Source organism: Dendropsophus ebraccatus, chromosome 13 (assembly GCF_027789765.1).
Source record: "Dendropsophus ebraccatus isolate aDenEbr1 chromosome 13, aDenEbr1.pat, whole genome shotgun sequence".
Lineage (NCBI taxonomy): Eukaryota > Metazoa > Chordata > Amphibia > Anura > Hylidae > Dendropsophus > Dendropsophus ebraccatus.
Window position 1 is genome coordinate 37,796,811 of NC_091466.1, and position 22,995 is coordinate 37,819,805.

Genomic DNA, 22,995 nt, shown 5'->3' on the forward strand with positions numbered 1-22,995 from the left:
CATTTTCAGGTAGTATTTGACCTGTGCCAGTACCTCGGACATGGTAGGCATATCAGATGTCAGCCATTTCGCCAACAAGCACCTCTTAGCCACTAAAATGAAGACGTGTGTTAAATTGGACATTGGCTGATTCTCCGGAGATACATGTAGAAGTAAAGGCAGAGGGTCAAGAACTAGAGTTATGTTTAGTTTGCGTTGCAAGAGGTTGGCCAGGGCACTCCAGTATTGGAATACCTTGGGACAGTCTAATAGACCATGTTTTAGATCCGTACCTGGAGAGGAACTGTTCGAGCAGGCCGTAATTCTGTCTGGGTGAGCAGGCGTTTTAGTTAGGGAAAACCCGTACGTAGCATGATGTAGGATTTTAAATCTCGCCATCTCTCATTTATTACTGACTTCTGCACCGCCTCCCACCCAGACAAAATCGGCTTCAATAGGTCAGATTTATCCAATTTTCTCTCCCAGTATTGAAATAGTGAGCTAGAAACATGAGCCAAGTCATTATCTTTCAAATCTTGGCAAAGAAGAGACAATGAGTGACCCGCACTCTCACAGTCCACATAGCCATCCAGGACCATTTTCACACATTCCCCCGACCAGTCTTGCAGCCTTGAGGATAAGAAGGACATAACTTGGTTATACACCAAAAAATGACCTGATGGAAGCCCTTTGTTAGCGAGTAACTCAGAACAGGTAAGTATTCTTAGTTCTTTATCATGTAGTATGTCTCTAACCCTCAAAATCCTGTTAGACTGCTATACTCAAAATAGTCTGTTTTCTCTATCTGCTGGGAATTCCATAGGATTCCATAGGATCATAAAGTTGCTCACTTTGTGGGAAAGCGATAATTTAGTCCTAATGGTTTTCCAAGCAGCCACTGTATCTCTAAATAGAACGCTCTTTTTAACCCCTTAAGGACCGGGCCTGAAATGGCCTTAAGGACCGGAGCAAATTTTATGAAGATGACTTGTGTCACTTTATTCATTAATAACTTCGGGATGCTTTTACCTATCCGGACGATTCTGAGATTGTTTTCTCGTGACATATCGTACTTCACATTTCTAGTAAATTGGAGTCGATACTAATAACGAATCTTTATGAAAAAAACAAAATAGCATTAAAAATTTTGAAAAAATGCATTTTTCCAACTTTAAAACTTTTCTGCTTATACAGAAAATGGTTATACCACATAAATTATATATTAAATAGCATTAGCAACACGTCTACTTTATGGTGGTAGCTTTTATTAAACTATCTTTCATTTTTTTTAGACAATAGAAAACGTAAAACATTAGCAGCAAATTTCCAAATTTTCTGTAAAATTTCAAAATCAGATGTTTTTAGGGACCTGTTCAGGTTTAAAGTGTATTTGAGGGGACTGTGTGTTAGCCCCACAAAGCACCCCATTTCAGAAACTGCACCCCCCAAACTCTGCAAAAGCACATCCAGAAAGTTTTTTAACCCTTTAGGGGAGTCACAGAAATAAAAGCTGTGTAAGAAATTTGAAAATTTTTAATTTTCTGTGCAGAGATTTTATTGTAATCCAATATTTTTCATAATTATGAACCTATTACCAGAGAAATGCCCCCCAATATTGATTGCCCTGTTTCTGGAGTTTATAGAAATACCCCATATGTGGCCCTATTGCGCTATTTGACGCAACCACAAGCCTCAGATATAAGGGAGCGCCTTGTGAATTTCAATGGCTCTGTTATATTTAATCATTTCTGACTGTATCACTTCAGGTTGGCAGAGGCTCTGGGGTGCCAAAACCTAAAAAACACCCCTAAAAGGGACACCATTTAGAAAACTACACCCCTTAAGCAATGTAACAAGGGGTGTGGTGAGCATTTGGACCCCACAGGTGCTTCACAGATTTTCCGAACAATGTGGCGTGAAAAAAGACAAAAGTATTTTTTACACTAAAACGTTGTTCTAGCCTTCAATTTTTCATTTTCACAAAGAGATAAAAGGGAAAAAAAAAAAACACAACATGTAGCGCAGTTTCTCCCGAGTACGGAAATACCCCACATGTGGACATAAAGTGCCAAGCGGGCGCAGGGCGAGCCTCCAAAGGGAAGGAGCGCCAATTGGCTTTTGGAAGCTGGATTTTACTGGAATGGATTTCAAGGGCCACGTCGCATTTACAGAGCCCTCGTGCTGCCAAAACACTGGAACCCCCCCACAAGGGACCCCATTCTGGAAACTACACCCCTCACGGAATCTAACAAGGGGTGCAATGAGGATATGGACCCCACTAGTGACGGGCACAAATGTGGAACAATGTGACGTGAAAGTGAAAAATTTCATTTTTTCACTTTCACGGCACAAATGTTCCCGTCATTAAGGGGTCCATATCATCATTGCACCCCTTGTTAGATTCCTTGAGGGGTGTAGTTTCCAGAATGGGGTCACTTGTGGGGGGTTTCCACTGTCTTGGCAGCACGAGGGCTCTGTAAATGCGACATGGCGTTCATCATCCATTCTAGCCAAATCCAACCTCCAAAATCCAAATGGCGCTCCTTCCCTTTGGAGGCTTGCCCTGCGCCCACATGGCGCTTTATGTATTTACGGACTCGGGGGAAATTGCTCTACACATTTTGTGTTTTTTTTTTCTCTTTTAACCCCTTGTGAAAATGATAAATTTAAGGCTAAACCAACATTATAGTGTAAAAAATGTAATATTTCATTTTCTCGCCACATTGTTCCACATTTGTGCCCGTCACCAGTGGGGTCCATATGCTCACTACACCCCTTGTTACATTCCTTGAGGGGTGTAGTTTCCATAATGGGGTCACTTGTGGGGGGTTTCAACTGTCTTGGCAACACAGGGGCCTTTTAAATGCAACATGGCCCCTCGAAATCCATTCCAGCCAAATCCAGCCTCAAAAAACCAAATGGCGCTCCTTCTCTTTGAAGGCTTACCCTGCACCCACATGGCGCTTCATGTCCACATGTGGGGTATTTCCGTACTCAGGGGAAATTGCTCTACACATTTTGTGTTTTGTTTTTTTTTATCTTTTAGCCCCTTGTGAAAATGAAAAAATCATGACAAGATCAATGATTTAGAGTAAAAAAAATTTTTAAAAATACACTAAATGTTGGTCTAGCCTTGATTTTTTTTCCATTTCCACAAGGGGTTAAAAAAGAAAATAAACGCAAAACGTGTAGGGTAATTTCCCCTGAGTCCGAAAATACCCCAAATGTGGACATAATGTGCCATATGGGCACAGGGCAAGCCACCAAAGGGACAGAGCACCATTTAGAGGCTGGAATGGAGGATGGAGGCCATGTCGCAATTACAAAGCTCCTGTGCTGCCAAGACAGTAGAAACCCCCCACAAGTGACCCCCTTCTGGAAATTACACCCCATAAGGAATCTAGCGAGGGGTACAGTGAGCATATGGACCCCACTGGTGACGGGCACATGTGTAGAACATGTGCCGTAAAAATAAAAATACCATTTTTTTTCATTTTCACGTCCCAAATGTGCCCGTCACCAGGGGGCCATATACCTGCTGCCCCCCTTGTTAGATTCCTTATGGGGTGTAGTTTACAGAATGGGGTCACTTGTGGGGGGTTTCACCTGGCCTGGCCGCACAGAGGCTTTGTAATTGCATCATGGCATCCTCTAATGGGAATGGCGGCCATACCTATTTAGCTGGGGAAAAGGGACAATTCTAAAGTATTTGGGGGTATTAGGCCAATTATTAGTTTATAAGGTTGAAAATGACAGATGTCCATCAAATTCAACCTGTGTTGATCCAGAGGAAGGCAAAAAACCCTCGTAAGCCAGACGACAGTAGCCTCATCACTGGGAAAAAATTCGTTCCCGACTCCATAATGGCAATCAGAATAATCCCTGGACCAATGTGACCCCTGAAATAGGAATAAGGGGAAGAATTTAGATAATGTGGAACTACGAAGACGTGTAGTACGCCTTGAAGCGATCCAGTATGCAGAGGCCGGGGTGATCAGGACAGGCTTCACACTGGAAAATGGTGTCCTTCCTGATCCCCCTGTTAAGCCACATTCTGCGCTTCTTCTGGGGTCTCCCGTTCTCCTGTGTGCGAGACGTCACCTGGAAAATGTTGTCCTGGTGCGATACGGGGTCCTTCATATCCAGAAGCGCTGGGTCCGCTCCATGACTGCTAAATATTATGGCTGGTATTACTGCTTCTGATATTTTCGGATCGTGCCGCAAGCTACAGCAGCTCGGGCAGCGAGGGACCAGAAGAGGGGGTGCTGGTATAAAAGTTATCCCCGTACAGGTGGTAACCTTTATCCAGCAGTGGAAGATCAATTCCTGAATGATCTCCCCACTAACTCCGAGGATGGGGGGGGGCATTGTGGGGGCATCTGGGGGCTGGATTCGGGTGTCCCTTCCTTCATACACTCTAAGGGTACGTGCACACTGCGGAATGGCTGGCACCCACCGGCGGACTGATGCGGGCGCGCGTCTCCGTCCGTGTCATAGACTCCATTCTATGCACGGGCAGATTCCGCTCTCCGTCTAACTTATTCATTCTTTGGACGGACGATGGAATCCGCCCGTGCATAACATGGAGTCTATGACACGGGTGGAGACACGCGCCTGCATCAGTCCGCCGGCGGGTGCCAGCTGCGGAATGCACAAAGGGTTATCCTTCGCCATTCCGCAGTGTGCACGTACCCTAAATCTGTAAGTGTACCCTGGGGTACTCTCACAGAGTTAGTAGAATTTCACGCCATACCGTTATCTCTTATTGGGACGGTACTGGCGGAAAAGACGTGTCTGAGAGGCAGCGTACGATACGCTACCCCCAGATACGTCATTGGAGGATGAGGATGAATGGAGAAACGAAGGATCCCCCCCATTCATCCTCACTGGCTGTTTCGGTGTCGGAGGCAATAATAGCCTATGCGTCCGATACCGAAAACACGCCGGGGGACACTTTTATATAGGGATTGGTATATGGGGTATGTAGTGGTGTAGTTTCAAACTTTATTCAATGTAGTGTGGTGTAATGTAGTGTTTTTTACTTGTTTTTTTTACAGTAAGTATAAAAAAAAAAAAAACCTACGCCAAAAATGGTGTTGCTGATAAATGCCGCACTTATCAGCAGACCATGGCAGTAGGATATAGAAAAAACACCCTACGCCAAAAGGGAGGTGTTGCTGATTAGCAGCGCACTTTCGTGCGATGCTGATCAACACTCAGCGGCGATAGTGTGCGGAAAATAGAAAAAAAAAATTTGGAAAAAAAACCAAAACCCTTTATTACCTACTGAACATCCCTATAGTGGCTGATACGTGTATTACACTTATCAGCCACTAGGGGGCAGCAGAGCGCAAGATCCGAAAAAAGACGACGCTGGAGCCGAAAAAAGCCAAACGGGACGTCACGGAAGGAGCCGAAGACCCGACCAGAAGACGAGGACGCCGCGAACCCGGAAGGCGCCGATCAGGACCCCGGGACAGGTGAGTAATGTACAAATACCTGCTCTGGACCCCTCAGCTACCTAGCTGAGGGGTCCGGAGCAGGTATTTATAACTTTTGGGGACTTTGATCGCCGTGAACGGCGATCGGGCCGGTGGCACCGTGACCACCATTACTTTTTACAGTAATGGCGGTCGGTGCCGTCCTTGGACAGCACCGACCGCCATTTTTTTCTGGGTCATCGGGTCACTGATGGCCCGGAAAGGTTCCGATCGCCGCTATTGGCTGATCTGAACTGATAAGCCAATAGCGGCGATCGTCGGCATGGGGGGGTTAACAACCCCCCATGCCGACAGGGAGAGATGGCCTGCAGTGTATTTCTGCAGGCCATCTCTCGCCATCGCATGCGGCCGATCCATGGCGCCCTCTTAAAGGACCCGTGTACCGGTACGTCATGGGTCCGTAAGTGACAGTGATCTATGACGTACCGGTACGTCATGGGTCCTTAAGAGGTTAATATGGCAAGGGAGAGCTGAGAAGGTAGTTTGTAGTAATGAATTCAGGGACCATGGGGATGCTATGCTGCTCTCAATACCCACGTTAGAGAACCCCTCCAACCCCCTAAGCCAATCAATCCCATGGCGCATCAGACACGCCAAGTTGTATAACCTTATATCCGGTACGTTAAGCCCACCTTGGTATTTAGCTAAAACTAATTTTTTATACGCTATATGTGGTCGTTTGCCCGCCCATATAAAGTCTGAGAACGCTTTTTGGAGTTTGTAGGGGGTAAAGCATTTTGGCGAAGGACATCATTTTAAGTAGGTGACAGCGTGCTAAGAGAGTTCATGGCAAATTAGACCAATGATGCAGTTCGCCAATCACTTTTTAGAGCATTGGTGGGAAGTTTAATGAATATATGGAGTAGGGCATCCTCCCTATATTGATCCCTAAGTATCTTATAGATGAGTGAGAGACTTGCACTGGTATAGGTAGGTGCGCCATGGAAAGGGCCTTCTGGGGGGATAGGTCAAGGAGGACGCTCTTAGAGATATTGACCTTATATCCGGAATGTTTGCCAAAGGTCTCCATTACCCAAAACACTTCCGGCAAGTCTTGTTCTGGATGTTTTAAAAATAACAGAAGGTCATTGGCAAACAGGCCCACCTTGACCTCCCCTCCCCCTACCCCCCTCAGAATACTTGCCGTGGATGTAAGATATCTGGAAAGGGGTTCTATGGCTAAATTGAATAGCAATGGCGATAGCGGGCACCCTTGGCAGGTGCCCTTACCCAGTGCGAATGGAATTGACAACAACCCAGGTGTATTTACCCGTGCCTTTGGGTGTGAGTACATGGTTCTATTCAAATTACAAAATGCTTCCGGGAACTTCATAGCCTCCAGCACCTTGTGCAACCATCCCTAGCTCACGTTATCAAAGGCTTTTTCAGCATCTAAGGATAACATGGCTGGGGATGGGTGCAATTTTAGTCTCATTTGAATCTCATCCAATACTGCCAGTACCTTCCTAATGTTGGCTAATGCAGCCCTCCCTCTCACGAACCCAACCTGCACCGGAGAAATCAAATGGAAGAGACATGCCGCCAACCTGTCTGCCATTAGTTTTACTATGATTTTTAGACTTGTGTTGTATAGCGAGATTGGGCAGTAGGAGACAGGTAGCGCCGGGTCTTTCCCAAGTTTAGGGAGTACAATAATGTAAGATGTGTTGCTTTGGGGGGGCACAACCTCACCCGACAGGTAGGAATTATACAGAGGGAGAAGCGTTGGAGCCAGATCATCCACCAGGAGTTTATAAAATTCCCCTGGGAATCCATCTGGACCCGGGGCCTTTGATGATTTAAGGTGTGACATGACCCCCGTCAATTCCTTCAAGGAAACAGGCGCATTTAATGTAGATGTCTCCTTCTCTGTTAGGGACGGTAAGAGATTCAGCCACTCTAGCGGCTTTTGTGGGGGAAGGGGGGTGGCCCAGTATAAGGTCGAGTAATAGTCTTCTAACACCTTATTGACTGCGGCCGGATGCGTATGATGCACTCCGCCACTATTTCTAAGGTTGGAGATATGTACAGGGGGATGTGACCCCTTGGCAAATTGTGCCAGGAGTCTCCCTGCCTTGTTCCCGTGTCGAAACAGACGAGCATCATAGTAAGAGCGATGTATCTGTTCTTTCCTCTCTAATCATGTCATATTCCCTTTTGGCCTCCACCCACCCCTGTTTACTGGAGGGAGAAGGGTCAGAAATAAAGTTGGTACAGTATATGCGCTGCGCAGAGATTGGCTAAATTGCAGTATTTTCCTATGGATTCGTTTCTTTTGGGATGATGCATAGGCCATAATACGGCCCCTGAGCACCGCTTTCCCCACATCCCAGAATAACTGGGGGCAATTAGCATGTTCTGCATTTGTTGTTTTATATTCTAGCCACCAGCCACGCATAATATCCCGGAAAGATTCACTGTTTGCTAGGTACATAGGGAATTTCCACTGGAAATCTGTGCCTCTGACAATAGAATCTGACAGCGTCACACATGAGTGTTTTTTCGAACTTTGGAAAGCAGAGATCCAGAAGCCAGGACACCATCTATGCGGGACCACGAGTCATGGACGTGTGAATAGTGTGAGTATACTCTATCGTCCGGGTGTAGATGTCGCCATGTATCTATCAACCGGGTATTTGTGAGAAAATTACTAAAGACGATGTCATTGGCTGCAGGATGTTCACTCGCCACGCCCTTCCTCCTTCTGTCCTCCTTCGCCTGCGGCACAGAATTGAAATGCCCAGCGATCAGTTGTAGAGAGTGAGAGCTAATCATAAGAAAAGAGGAGAGAGTTTGAAAAAATAGCTTATTAGAATCATAAGGCCCATATATATTATGAATTGCAATCCTATCGGACATGTGGGTAGATAGAACTGAGCAGCGTCTCCCCTCATTGTCATTTGACTTCAGTTGCACAGTGCCCCATAATACTTATTAACCAGAACAAGAACCCCCTCCTTCCGATTCACCGCCGGTGACCCAAACACCTTTCCAACCCATAGCTTTTTCATCCTGTCAAAGGCACAGGGAGAGTCATCGCCTCCAGACTTCCTTCTTCCCATGCTGTGAGGACCAAATGCAAGTGCTAACTAACAAGTCAGCCATCACCGCCAGTCCGGTTACCATTTATACAGAACTTAGTGGCAGACCGTCTGCCCTCTGGTGGTGCAGATTCTAAAACAAGTAAGGATAAAAAAACAACAAAACCAGACCCTGCAATAGAACAAAAAAACGCTTTTTGGCCTGGTGACCCGGAACTGTGATCACAATCCCTTGCATAGCGGCTCCATCGGTGCATCACAGGAGAAGTGCGGCAACTGTCCTGGTTCTTCAGGTCTGCGGCAAGGAAGACCTGCGGCGCCTTTGTTGTTTGGGGGGGGGGGGCTTTGGCCCAGGAGCGGCCGTTGGGAATCTTCTGGTCCCCACGCTGTATCTTTTGAGCCCCTAGTGCTGAGACTGGAGGAGTACCGTCGGGGCGACGCCACGCGTTGCTGGTGTCATGGAGGGCGCAAATGTAACAGGGCAGGTAACCCTTCTGTGGCCTCCTTTGGAGAGCGGAAAGTGGAAAACGACCCTTCCTCATGAAAAACCCTTAGTGTGGCTGGGTATGTAATGGAGAATTTCATCTGACTATTATGGAGGTCGGAACATATGTTAGAGAAGGATGTCCTTTTGCGAGTGGTTTCCGCTGAGAAATCATTGAAAGTAAGCAATTTATGTCCTTGCATATGGAGGTCTTCTTTGCGGCGACGAAAGGCTTGTAACAACGCCATCTTGTCTGTGTAATTTAGGTATTGCACTATGACCTGGCGAGGTCTATCTCTGTGGGCCAGTCCTTGAGCAATCCCTGCTGCTGGTGCCGGCCGCATGTCTGGACCTAAGCGGTGAACCCGTTCAGCTCGGCAGTCATGAGGTAGGTGCAGTATCCGCGGAATGTCTATCTCGCAAAGGCGCAACAAGTCCTTTGCAGCCACATTTTCTGGCACCCCTAGAATACGCAAGTTGTTCCTGTGGGAACAGTCTTCCAAATCTTGCAACTTCTCCCAGAGCTTCTTATTGTCACTCACAAGTGTTGCTATCTGTGAGGTAGAATTCTCCATGGTGTCTTCCACTGTCTGCAGCCGAGATGCCGCCTCCTCCAGCCCCTCACCCTGCTTAGTCACGTCAGCCTGTAACTGTTGTAGGGTATTGGCTACCGTTTTAGCCAGCGTCTCCTGGATATCGGGGGCAATCTGACGGGCTACCTCCCTGGCAATATGTTTGTAGTCCACCTGGGTGAGGGGCAGCTCCTCATCCAGCTCCAACACTTTCTCATCGGACAGCCCTGTGTCCTGTGAGCCACCTGCACCTGCCATCTTGGATCTTTGCGATCCTGTCTTCATCTGCTTTCCAGGCGTTTTTTTGTTGGATTTAACCCCCATTTTTCGTATGAATTGGTCCATACACCGTCAGGGTTACCCGTCTGGTTCGGGCCACCACCGGGATGATATTGCGGCGGTTAGGGCTGGTTTGCACCAGAGGGTCACGTAGCTGCACTCCCTTGCTTCCTCACACCATGGCGCCAGAACCGGAAGCCCAGGTGCAGGCTTTTTTCTCTGAGCAACTATTCCGCAGCAATTCATGGTTTCCCTGTATGTGCCTGTTCATGCTCATGTTACTTAAACACTTTTAATCTTTTCCACTACTGACGCGTTGCCAGCAAATACGACATATTACTTCAGTCGGAGAATCAGAGGCTTGATCAGAAAAGGCCTAGGCTTCTCAGGTTCGGGACCTCTTAGACGGCAAAAAGCTTGTACTGGTTTCCCCGCTGCCACCACTCACCACGGCTGTTGCAGTAATATCAGCAGACTTGTGTGACCGCACTCTACCTTTCTTATATCGGACCCGCACTGTAACTACCTCATCCTTCTCATCCTCCACTGATAATGCCCTCGGCAGCTGTCACTCCAAAGACCACGTTGGATCTGCAGCGTCATCATAATCATCATCATCATGACAAGTGACTAGAAGCCACAGGCACTTTCAGGCATTACGGCTTGGTATTTCTGATGACAGACCAGCTTCCTGATCCTCCTCTGAGGGCATCAGCAATTGGGCGTCAGAGCAGACAAAATCATCCTGTTTGGCCTCTTGATCTTTTGAACCACCTTCTAACCCCAACTGCATTGTGTGGTCAAAGAGTTCTTCAGAATCTGGATTATTTTCAGTGGCCTGTATATTGGGTAGGGACATTCTACCCATGTTTGCTTCCATATGGACTGATGATGATGATGATGATGACATTTGTGGCCGTGACTGAGAGGAAGAGGAGGTCAAAGCGCTTGATTCAGGGTCCAATAACCACTGAAGAACAGATTGACAATGCTGTTCATTAATAAGGCACACAGGAAACCGAACAAGAGAGGACAGGCCTGACGGTCCTGCTGCTGACGATGTTCTTGCTTGTATGTTGGCCGGAGCACTGGAAGCAGTGTACTACCTCTCTCTCCCCTTCCTACACCTGATATTGCTCGCCTACCACCTCTGGTTCTCACCATGTTTAGAATATAGATATGATATCTATGATATAAGATACAACAACAAAAGAACGTATGTGAGCTGTAACCACTGAAAAAAATCCACACACAATATACTGGGTATAACAGATGTGAGAAGACCAAAATACACTTTTGGCCACTATGTATAAATTGGCAAATCCAATATGCAGCCTGCAATACCAAAGCTAAGTATTGCTGTGACTGCAATGCTGTCTATGGACAGGAAAATGCTTGTTGCAAAAATGCTAGTCTAACCTTGCTAAACACTCCACTAATCTCACTACTTATCTGTCTTAATCGAAATGGCAGCATGCATGGAAACAATGAGACACTGAGAGAGCACTCTATCCACCACAGTGAGTGAGCTGAAAATGGCGTCCAAAACGCATCACTGAGTTTTATGAGATGGTCATGTGATTTTAGCAGCCAATGGGACCCCTACACCTCAGCAATGACGTTTCTGACACTTCTATGTGCTCTGCACTGATTGGCTGGCAGAAAGGCACTCGAACGAACAGTAAAATTTCCGGTTTGGTTTGCGTTCGAGAAAATCAAAATGTTTCACTCAAACCTAACTTTTCTTGAACAGTTTGATCAACACTTATAACCAGTAGGAAGAGGGAAATTGTGTTCCCTGCTCTAGTGAGACCATCTGTATGGCTGTAAGTGTGGGGTTTATGCGATAGTCCCTGTATCTGTATTCTGTCAGTACTTACACCTAGTCACTAATAATTCGAGAGCTCAACTCAATTGAAGAGGCATGTAAGAAGATTCCAGGTTTATTTCAGATAGAATTGCTGGTTACAATAGTGTGAAGATAAAATGACCAGGGTAAACAGAAGGACACAGAAAGCTTGTACAGAAAAGTAGGGGAAAATAGATGCCAAAATGAGTGAGAGGGGAGGAGCTATAACATCACAGGTAGGGTAAAGCAAGAGAGGAAGGTGGTCAAACTAACAAGGAGCAATGCAGTATGACATAGATACATGTCAGTGAATAAAACCAAGTCCTGGGACATGACAATCTGGAATATTGTGTCCAGCTCTGGAGACCTTACCTACAAAAAGATATTGATAAAATAAAATGGGTCAAAAGATTACTATCAAAATCTAAATCAACTGTAAATGTGAAATAAAGGAATATATTACATATATATAATTCTTGGATTAATATATATATATATATATATATATATATATATATATATATATATATTTTTTTTTTTTTTTTTTTTGTTATCATGCTTTGAAACAAAGCTATACTATATATACACAAAAAACACAAAAATGCAACAGCTCACCGCAATGGCAAGACGCAGACCTACCACAGGCATGAAAATAGTTAAAGGGGCGTGGCTAGTGGCATGACTGAGTAGCCGCATGCACTGCTCTCCTTCCCTGCTCCACGAGGACCCTGAGCTGCCGCTGAGAACCCTGGGCTGCCCACAGGAGTGCCGGAATGCCGGGAGGCATATGGAGGGGAAGTCTGCGGTGAGTGTGGCCCCCTGGAGAAGCTGGCGGACACTGAAGATGCCGGTACCGGGAGTCTGAGGGCGCTGGGACTCTGTGTTTCAGTGGAAAGACGTGGTGAGCTCTGTGGGAGCATTCCCCCTCCCCTTGCTGTGAGGGAATGGGAACCCAGGACTACAAAAGTCTGGCGGCTAAAGCTGATGGCGGTCTGCAACGACGGTGCCCGTGGCAACACAGTTCTGCAGTATTATAACTCCCTAAAAGGAGTGGATAAGCAAGTGAACTGGCTTGTCTTTGATCGGACCCTGCTGGCCTAGGACAGTGTATTTGCCACAAATGTCTTTTTAATTGCCTGCTCTGCCTGCTTTATGCTTTGCAGCCTTCTCACACAGAGGTGGAAGGAGTCAACTGTGGCAGCCTACAGCCTAATCATTACATCTCACCCAAGCAGAATAATCCTGGACATCAGGGCTTAACTGCTCTGAAAGTAAGGCCATACAAGTGGGCTCCTGTGGTAGGGTGAGTCTGCTGGTTACCAGCTTATAACATGCTAACCCCTTTGGATCCCCATGTACAATTTAACACATGCAGTATCTCTGAGAACAATGTGAGAAGAGTTGAACTTGAAAATGATTGAATTGGTGGGCAGGATATACTCGCATACACTAAGAGAAGTGCATAAGGTGGGCTCGCGGCAACAATTGTGGCTGTATAGGTGGACAGAGGAGCCTCCCCTGCTATCCTCCTCTTTTGTTTATTTGGGACATTGAATTACTGCCTATAAGGTGCTTCTTAGCCCCCCGCTAATCCTACCGATGAATCAAAGCACCTCTTTTTTCTTTCAGCTGTCTGGGCACAGTCTTCTCCCTACTGTTTTGGGATCCATGTTGCCAGGGGAGCCATAGGCTTGTGACATGAATGAATTTCATCTCCTTTATCAGAGAACTTTAACTGAAGATACTGTGACGGCTGGTGACTATTTTCATAGGAATTGGAACTTTCTGACAAAAAAGAACGGCAGCTTCCCCCCCCCCCCCCAAATGTGGTGTTGGAGGAGATTGTCTACCCAGGGACCGTGTCTTCTGATTTCCTGCTGATCAGACAGGATTTTCAGAACATGTGGGACCGTATGAGCCTGATTGAGAAGGAGTTACCATCCTTAGAGGCTAATGTTCAGAAGGTTTGTACAGAGGTAAAAGAGATAAAAAAAAGAGAATAGTCAGATTCGTGCTAAACTAATTGACATGGAAGATCGTACCTGCTGGGGAAATATTCGTATTATTGGTTTAGGGGAAGGGGTGGAGGGGCAGGACCCGATTAAACTTTGCCATCAATGGTTGTTGGAGACCTTTGGCCAGCCGCCTCTATCCCAATTGTTTGGTTAGAAAGAGCCCACCACATTCCTACTAAAAAGCCTCCAGTTGGTAGTAAGCCCAGAATTATGATTGTAAAGGTCTTGTGTTCTAGTGACCGCGATATCATCTTAAAGAAAGCAAGAGAAATGGGAGGGATCTTACATAATGGGGTTAGAATCTTTTTTTCCCCTGATTATTCCAGGGAAACACAGCTTAAAAGAAGTTCTTTCAGAGATACAAAGAGGCGGCTGGCCAGAGCTGGGATATCATTCTCTTTATTGTTCCCTGCCAAATTACGTTTGGTTTATAGTAACTCAGTTCGCTTTTTTGATAACTCTGCCAACTTGGTTGAGTGGTTGGACGCTGAGGGTATAGGGAATTAGATATTTGTGATTATTCTAGCGGCAGCATAGAATGATGTAAGTACACTCACCGGCCACTTTATTAGGTACACCTGTCCAACTGCACGTTACCACTTAATTTCTAATCAGCCAATCACATGGCGGCAACTCAGTGCATTTAGGCATGTAGACATGGTCAAGACAATCTCCTGCAGTTCAAACCGAGCAGGTGATTTGAGTGCCTTTGAACGTGGCATGGTTGTTGGTGCCAGAAGGGCTGGTCTGAGTATTTCAGAAACTGCTGATCTACTGGGATTTTCACGCACAACCATCTCTAGGGTTTACAGAGAATGGTCCGGAAAAGAAAAAACATCCAGTGAGCGGCAGTTCTGTGGGCGGAAATGCCTTGTTGATGCCAGAGGTCAGAGGAGAATGGGCAGACTGGTTCGAGCTGATAGAAAGGCAACAGTGACTCAAATAGCCAACCGTTACAACCAAGGTAGGCAGAAGAGCATCTCTGAACGCACAGTACGGCCAACTTTGAGGCAGATGGGCTACAGCAGCAGAAGACCACACCGGGTGCCACTCCTTTCAGCTAAGAACAGGAAATTGAGGCTACAATTTGCACAAGCTCATCGAAATTGGACAGTAGAAGATTGGAAAAACGTTGCCTGGTCTGATGAGTCTCGATTTCTGCTGCGACATTCGGATGGTAGGGTCAGAATTTGGCGTTAACAACATGAAAGCATGGATCCATCCTGCCTTGTATCAATGGTTTAGGCTGGTGGTGATGGTGTCATGGTGTGGGGAATATTTTCTTGGCACTCTTTGGGCCCCTTGGTACCAATTGAGCATCGTTGCAACGCCACAGCCTACCTGAGTATTGTTGCTGACCATGTCCATCCCTTTATGACCACAATGTACCCAACATCTGATGGCTACTTTCAGCAGGATAATGCGCCATGTCATAAAGCTAGAATCATCTCAGACTGGTTTCTTGAACATGACAATGAGTTCACTGTACTCCAATGGACTCCACAGTCACCAGATCTCAATCCAATAGAGCATCTTTGGGATGTGGTGGAACGGGAGATTGGCATCATGGATGTGCAGCCGACAAATCTGCGGCAACTGTGTGATGCCATCATGTCAATATGGACCAAAATCTCTGAGGAATGCTTCCAGCACCTTGTTGAATCTATGCCACGAAGAATTGAGGCAGTTCTGAAGGCAAAAGGGGGTCCAACCCGTTACTAGCATGGTGTACCTAATAAAGTGGCCGGTGAGTGTATATGGCAGTTATGTGGTGGAGCGAGGAGGAGCAATGTGTAGCTTGGTAGAGGGTTGTGCATGGCGTCATGCACGACAGCTGGGGTGCGATCAGGGTGGGTGGGGGTGAGCTGAAGGGGGGGAGGGTTTTTTTGGGGAGCGGCAGATGTGGGAGGGGTTGGGTTTCTTGTTTTTTTTGTTTGTTTGTTTTTTTCCTCCTTTTTTTCCTGTCCCTTCTGAGGAAGCATTGGCATCTATATCGGGAAACACCTCACCTGGCCCGGGTGGGTTACCTTTCCAGATTTACAGGAAATACTCTGCCGTTGTTCTGCCCACACTCGTCAAGGTATTGAATGAATCCTGTAAAGGGGGGATGCTACCTCAGTCTATGAGAGAAGCCCATATAATTTTGTTGGGGAAAAAGGGGAAGGACCTGAAACTGGTTGAATCATACCGCCCTGTTTCGCTCCTCAACACAGATGTTAAGCTTTTTGCAACAGTTCTAGCTAGAAAAATCAGCAGAGTTATACCGCAATTGATAGGAGAGGAACAGGGGGGCCTTATGCCTAATAAGACAACATCATCAAACTTCATTCGGCCATCTTAGAGCGTGGCGAGGGGGCCCACTCCATCCTGTCGCTGGACGCAGCCAAGGCCTTCGACAGGATGGAGTGGGGGTACCTCTGGGAGGTTGTAGCTAAGTTTGGTTTTTGGCCTTCTCTATTGGGGCGTATTAAAACATTTTATCAGGATCCAGAAGCCCGCCTGTTAATCAATGGTAATCCTTCAGAACCCTTTTCCCTCAGCCGTGGGACCTGGCAGGCCTGTCCACTTTCCCCCTTTTTATTTTCACTTTATATTGAACATTTGGCGCAGTGGGTCAGGACACGGATGGACTATGAAGGGTTCGGTATAGAGGGCAGTAGAAATAAACTTTTAATGTATGCTGACAATATACTTTTGTTAATTAGACCCCGACAACAAATTAACTAGTATCGTTGCTGAACTGAGTGAGTATATTATTCTGTCAGGCTTATCCATTAATTGGGATAAGTCATCTCTGCTTGTTTTGGGATCCTCCTCCTCTGTTGTTGCGGGTAAATTAAGGGTTTTGGGGCCTGCTGAGACTTTTAGATTATTTGGGCATTAAGGTAGGATCCAATGCCAGCGATTTCTGCGAGCTGAATATTAAGCCGTTTGCTAAAAATCTTGAAAAAAAAAATCAATGTGTGGAAAAAACTACCAGTATCAATGGCAGCAACATACTGTACCCAGAAATCATATAATCAAAAGAGAAATTTTATTAGTCATGATCAAAGATAAAATACAATAAAATCATGGAATAAATCAGAACAGCTGATTGCAACAGAACGCATGGGAAAAGTGCATATGTAAAAGTGCCACAATACAAAAAAATCTTGCAACGATGCAGAGAATGTATAATAAATAGTTAGGGGCGCATCGCATGGGCAAGAGTGTGAACTAGCACTTTAGGTAATGCTTTATCAGTAGTGTACTCCATGGTATTAATTTTGTGACACATGTTGTCTATTGTAGTGAGAGCCCTACTGTGTTTATAGATAGGTTAAGCTACTGTGTCAAGATACCTAACTATTTATTATACATTCTCTGCATCGTTGCAAGATTTTTTTGTATTGTGGCACTTTTACATATGCACTTTTCCCATGCGTTCTGTTGCAATCAGCTGTTCTGATTTATTCCATGATTTTATTCCATGATTTTATTGTATTTTATCTTCGATCATGACTAATAAAATTTCTCTTTTGATTATATGATTTCTGGGTTTCTTGTAGGTATTTATATTGTTGTGCTGTAGTGTGACCCAGAGTAATACCCCCATTTAAGATATATCTGCACTGGCGTTATTCACTTTTGGGGTGTTATATCAGCTATTACATATTTGTTGATTCAGTATCAATGGCAGACAGATTAGCCATAATTAACCTCTTAAGGACTCATGACGTACCCATATGTCATGCGCCCGCAAGAGGTGTTCAGAGCGGGGCCACACGGCGACCCCGCTCTGAACTGCTGCGGTCCCGGGTGCCACATGTAGCCCGGGGCCGTGGCTATTAGCGGGCACGGTCCGATCGCCGTGCCCACTAATACAGTAATCGGATGCAGCTGTCAAAGATGAGAGCTGCATCCGATTACCGGATGCATCACTTCCCTGGTGTCTAGTGGGGTGGATCGCTCTGGGACGTTGTCCCGGAGGAGCGATCCACACATCATTACCGTCCGGGTGTCAGCTCCAAAATGCCCTGCTCGGCACTCAGATGCTTTCGGCTGCAGCAGCTGTGAATAAATGAAGTTTGGAATTTACATTAGTTATTTTGCTTTGAAACAAAGCTATACTTATATATATCTGAAATCCAGGTCCAGTCTACTGTAGGTACATTTTTAGTCTTGCGCTCAGTAGTGTAGCTACCATGCAGGCAGACCACACAGCAGCCATGGGGCCCTCGGCAACACATGTGGCTTGCCTCCATTGTACTATGGTACTAGCTACCCTTCCAGCACTGACAGCTCACCAACAGAGCCCCCCCCCCTCCCGGCAGCTGCTGGCACGATCCTCTACTCCGCCTCCTCCTTGTGCACAGACACAGCTCACCTCCAGGCACAGTTAACAGTTTAGGAACCCCCTCAGAGACAGCTGACCACCCGCAGCGTACCCTGTCCCCAGCGACAGCTCACTGACTGCACCCCCCCTCCCCCATAGATTTATGGGGCACCGTACAATTTTCTGCTTTGGGGCCTCATGAATCCAATCTATTTCCTTGTTTCCTGGTTGAAAAAAAGAGACTAAATACATTAAGTCTGTCCAGTACAGAGTGTCAGGGCTCAATGTGTCTGTCAATCACATGACTGCCTTCTCTCTCAGCGCAAAGATGAAGTCTTTAATAAGATAAATCCTATTTTATTGGTGCTTGTCTATCACTCTAAGAAGCTCCCTGGAAAGCATTTTTAAGTGATTTAAGGGGATTACCTTGATTTATTTCCAGCCCTCATGCAGAGGCATAACTATTGGTCTTTTGCTGGTGCAGCCCCAGGTTGTACTTCTGGGTTTACATTTTCACCCTATCATATTGCGATTGTGAGGACTGTGAGTGGTATGGGAACTTTTGTACAATATACCTTAGCACATAGGATATGAGACCTAGGCGACTGGGGTTGCACTGTCAAGCGAAGACCATCCACAAGATTGTGGGTTACATACTGATACATGCTATTTATATGCACAAGCCAAAAAGACAGAAATGGCTGCACATCGCACCCATGGCTGACACGAAAGCTTGTTCAGCTACATTTAAAACCAACATCAGAAGTTAGTATATAATTTGGCCAAACCATATTGCCTCATGTACCACGTGCAGGTCTTCTGATACACATGAGTCCCTAACCAAACATCATCACTGTGCCGGTCAGCGACCACAATCCCCGCAAAACGTGCGCAAGCAGAGAAGAGGGGCCACGGAATGGCCCTGCAACCCCATTGTCACAGGACCAGACCCAAAAGGGCACCCCAAACCCCGCAGGCGCCACCGGCGGAAAAAGTGGACGACATGCTATTTATATCCCTTTCATAGTTTGGATGCTCATGAGTACTGTCCAGATTTTCTTGGTTTAATCATCAGTGTACTGCATGACATAGTGATGCTATTATTGCCATCATAGTGATGCTATCATTATTTGGTCCGACTAGAAATATTAGCTTTCTGCACCAAGACATCAGGTGTTATGGTCCCGTTTATTTGAAATAATTAAAAAAATATACAGCACCTCCTGTCATAGCTGATAATAGCTACCGTCATTGCATGGAGTTCTTCTTGTTCCTTCTCATTCTAAGGAGGAAATGCCACCAGGTGTAACTCTGGAATCACTTGACATGGGAAAGCTGATCACACTGTTACCCTCTCTCAGGACCTAACCCCCACCGCGCCTGTAAATAAAGACAATGACCCCGGCTTTGGCCAAAAAAAGCAGCCAATTTTATTAACAAACAATCAATTAACATAAACACAATTATGCAATAAAAACTGCTAAACCCAGCTATCTGAACTAGAACAGGCTAAAAACCATAACCTGACGCCCATAAATTGTACCATCAATGTATATGGCTATCACCATCTCACCACTGACCCCTAGCCGATTCCCACAGGATCAGGGGCCCTACCCCAACTCTGATTACACTGGCCGATTATCCAAAACCCCCAAATTACTCCCCGGACACCTCCCTGTCAGGAGACAACAATTCTCCAAGTCTCCCGATGATCCTTAATCAAAATGAGGGGGGAATGGGGGTGCACCTTGCCTCGTGCACCCCCCTTTCGTTCCAATTTTGTTTACCCCAAGGACCCCCCAACCCGCCAACAGCTGCTATGACAAAAACAAACGTCCCCACTGTGCCATAGTGACTAACCGTCTATAGCCCAGCTGCCTAACCTTAAACCTTATACTGCTGCTCCCATGTGCCGAATGCGTTACACAGAAGAGCCTGACTATTTATACCCCACCCCTACCTCCCCTACTTCTCCCCTTCGAAACCCCCACTCGGAGCAGTTCCTCTGTTAACCCCCTCTGTGCCATTTCCCCTGTCATGCTGGCCTCCCTTAAACTCTGTTTCGTCCGGCCTTCTCTTTATATGTTCTGTTGGAGGGGGAGAACATTTCAGGATTTTTCAATTCAACTTAACTTTTTTCAATGAGAAGGGGGTCAAACGACACATCAAACATATTGAGAATTGCACAAGAAAAACAAAGATGTAGCTGTATATCCATTTTTGCAGTGCATTTCCGCTCATCTGCGGTTGAAATGGGCACAGAAGCTTTGCCCTTGTCATACGCAGTGGGGCCTGGCTGTCAGTGATAGCGGGACACCCACCATAACTGCTGGAGCCCGAGGCACGCTGGAATCCTGGCAGTTGTATGGGAACTATAAGCAGATTAGACTAATCTAACCTGCTGTTAGTTCCCTATTGCACACAGGGTGCTAAAGCATGAAGGTATGGTAAGGCCGTTTGGAGCACTGCCCCACCCCCAGAGTGCTAAACCGTCCTACCACTGGCCAGGCCGCTCGACTGATAATCATCATCAGAGAGAATAAAGGATGTCCTGTATGAGGATGCAAACAGCAGAACCATGGTCTTCTGTCAGAGCCTCTTAGTACAACCTGGCATCATTCTCTTCAAGCACAGTTAGCTTGTTCTTACTGATTACAGACAGACTGTTATGCAGCTTGGAAACACCTACACCTACAGTTCAGTCTCCTATGTTCTGTCCTTCCAGTCAGCTAGATCCCTTAGGTCCTTATATAGCTGTGGAGCAATTTACTTGGGAATTCCTTAGTCAGTTCCAGTAAGAGACAAAGAGATTAAAAGAAACCAAACCTGAGGAACTTTCCAAGGCCTGGCCTGAAGGCCAGGACCCGACCATGGGTTTTGTGTTAATTTCTGCAAGTGTTCCTGAGCTAGCTCTGCTGGGCTAGTGAAACCTGCGGTGAGGCTACTATAGACAGGGACCAAGGACTTATCTTCTTCCTTAAAGGGGTAGTCCACCCAAAAAAAATTTCTTTCAAATCAACTGGTGTCATAAAGTGCCAGAGATTTGTAATTCACTTCTATTAAAAAATCTTAAGTCTTCCAGTACTTATCAGCTGCTGTGTGTCCAGCAGGAAGTGGTGTTTTCTTTCCAGTCTGACGCAGTGCTGTCTGCTGCCACCTCTGTCCATGTCAGGAACTGTCCAGAGCAGGAGCAAATCCCCATAGAAAACCTCTCCTGCTCTCTAGACTGGAAATAATACAACTTCCTGTTGGGCATACAGCAGCTGATAAGTACTGGAAGGCTTGAGATTTTTTAATAGAAGTAAATTACAAATCTCTGGCACTTCATGGCAGCAGTTGATTTGAAAGAAAATTTTTTTGGGTGGACTACCCCTTTAAGTACCCTGGTACAGTACCTTAGACCGGAGCTTTAGAACATTAGCAGTTTTGAAATAGCAACTGAAGCCAGTTAACTTAAGCCGATTGTCTGGAAAAATAATAAGCCATAATAAGATCTATTATGGTATATTTTTATATTTTTGTATGAACTACAGTATGGTGCCATTGTTGATGACCCATACACTTTAATATGATAATGTTTAATTAAATTTTAACAAACTCTAAAATTTTCTTTTTCTTTCTTCCTTTCTTGTTCTTTTTTTTTAAATAGGTCATTAGACAACCCAACACCACCCTACACCCCCAAGCTGAGTCGCAGGTGAGAAACAACTGTGCTTTTGTGGGGTACTTTTTCTGATAGGGTTGATGAATATATTTGCAGCCCGTGCATCTTTGACTAGTCATGCTGGTGAGATTGAGGATAAAAAAAACTATTTTAAATGAGTATCCCCAAGTGGAACCATTAACATGGAAGCAAACAATCATTTTTTTCTCTTCTAGAAGTATGGAGTCTCCGAATCTGATCTGTACTGGTGAATTCTTGCTGGCCAACCTGCAAGAAGATGATGTGGGGCATATGTCAGACCCTGAACCTGATGCCCAGAACTGGCAGCACACTGTGGGCAGGGAGGTAGCTCAGCATCTTACTGCAAAGGAGCGAGCACGGCAGGAAGTGATACATGGTGGGTCCTTGTTTGGGTATACTGTGAACATTGATGTATTACCTTCTGCCCCTGATCCTCAGGTGGTCCCTTCAGTACATTTAACTTTTGTTTTCTCCTTCTCAGAACTGTTTATGACAGAGACCTCCCATCTTCGGGTCCTGCGAGTTCTTGACCACATATTTTACCAAAGGATGCGCAAAGAGAATCTCCTCTCTACTGAGGAACTTTTGCTTGTGTTTCCTAATCTCCCTGAGCTGATTGAGATGCACAGTAAGGATTTATGTTCTCCCAAGGATTTATTGACCTAAGCTGCATGAGAATAAAGGAACATGCAGAGTTGCTTACATTCTGTCTTCTTTTAGACTATTTTGTAGAACTCATGAAGAGGATGAGGGAGGAAGGACCAGTTGTCAAGGAGATTGGAGACCTCATGTTGTCTCGAGTAAGTATTGTTGCTTGTGCATTGGTGGCTATAGTATCATTGGACCCAGTTTTGGATTAGAGATTGGTGTTTTGAAAGTGACCATGAGAGAGAGGGACAGCAATTTAGAAGCCTTTACATTGTGTTTACATTGATATTACCATATCTACATTGCTTTACAGTTCTCCATCCTAGATAATTTGTGTCTTCCTCTGGAAGACTGCTTAAGTTCTAGGGGTGACTGGCCTCTTATGCTGCGTTTACACGGAGCGATAATTTGCCCAATCAATCGTTTAACAATTTTGAAGCAATGATTTGGTTTTTATAACGATCAGCGTTTAGATGAATAAATCGTTAGAAAAATCGTTAGAAAATTAGTTAAAAATCGTTATTGCGATCGTTTTTAAGATTGCTTAAGCCCATCTTTTACATAGGGTTAATTGGTGAAAGACTGTTTACACGAACCAATCTGAGAATTATAGACGAACGACGATTT

General features: G+C 45.6%; 1 protein-coding gene across 6 annotated transcripts in view; it reads left to right on the forward strand.

The window, feature by feature from the left end:
• The window catches only part of ARHGEF11 (Rho guanine nucleotide exchange factor 11), a 630,876-nt gene that overhangs the window by 299,694 nt on the left and 308,187 nt on the right, over positions 1-22,995 (forward strand). For all 6 annotated transcript variants that reach the window (XM_069949394.1, XM_069949398.1, XM_069949396.1 and 3 more), the window contains 4 exons: positions 21,685-21,732; positions 21,915-22,096; positions 22,202-22,348; positions 22,441-22,520. In XM_069949394.1, the coding sequence (XP_069805495.1) occupies positions 21,685-21,732; positions 21,915-22,096; positions 22,202-22,348; positions 22,441-22,520 (457 nt within the window). The remainder of the gene's footprint in view (positions 1-21,684; positions 21,733-21,914; positions 22,097-22,201; positions 22,349-22,440; positions 22,521-22,995) is intronic.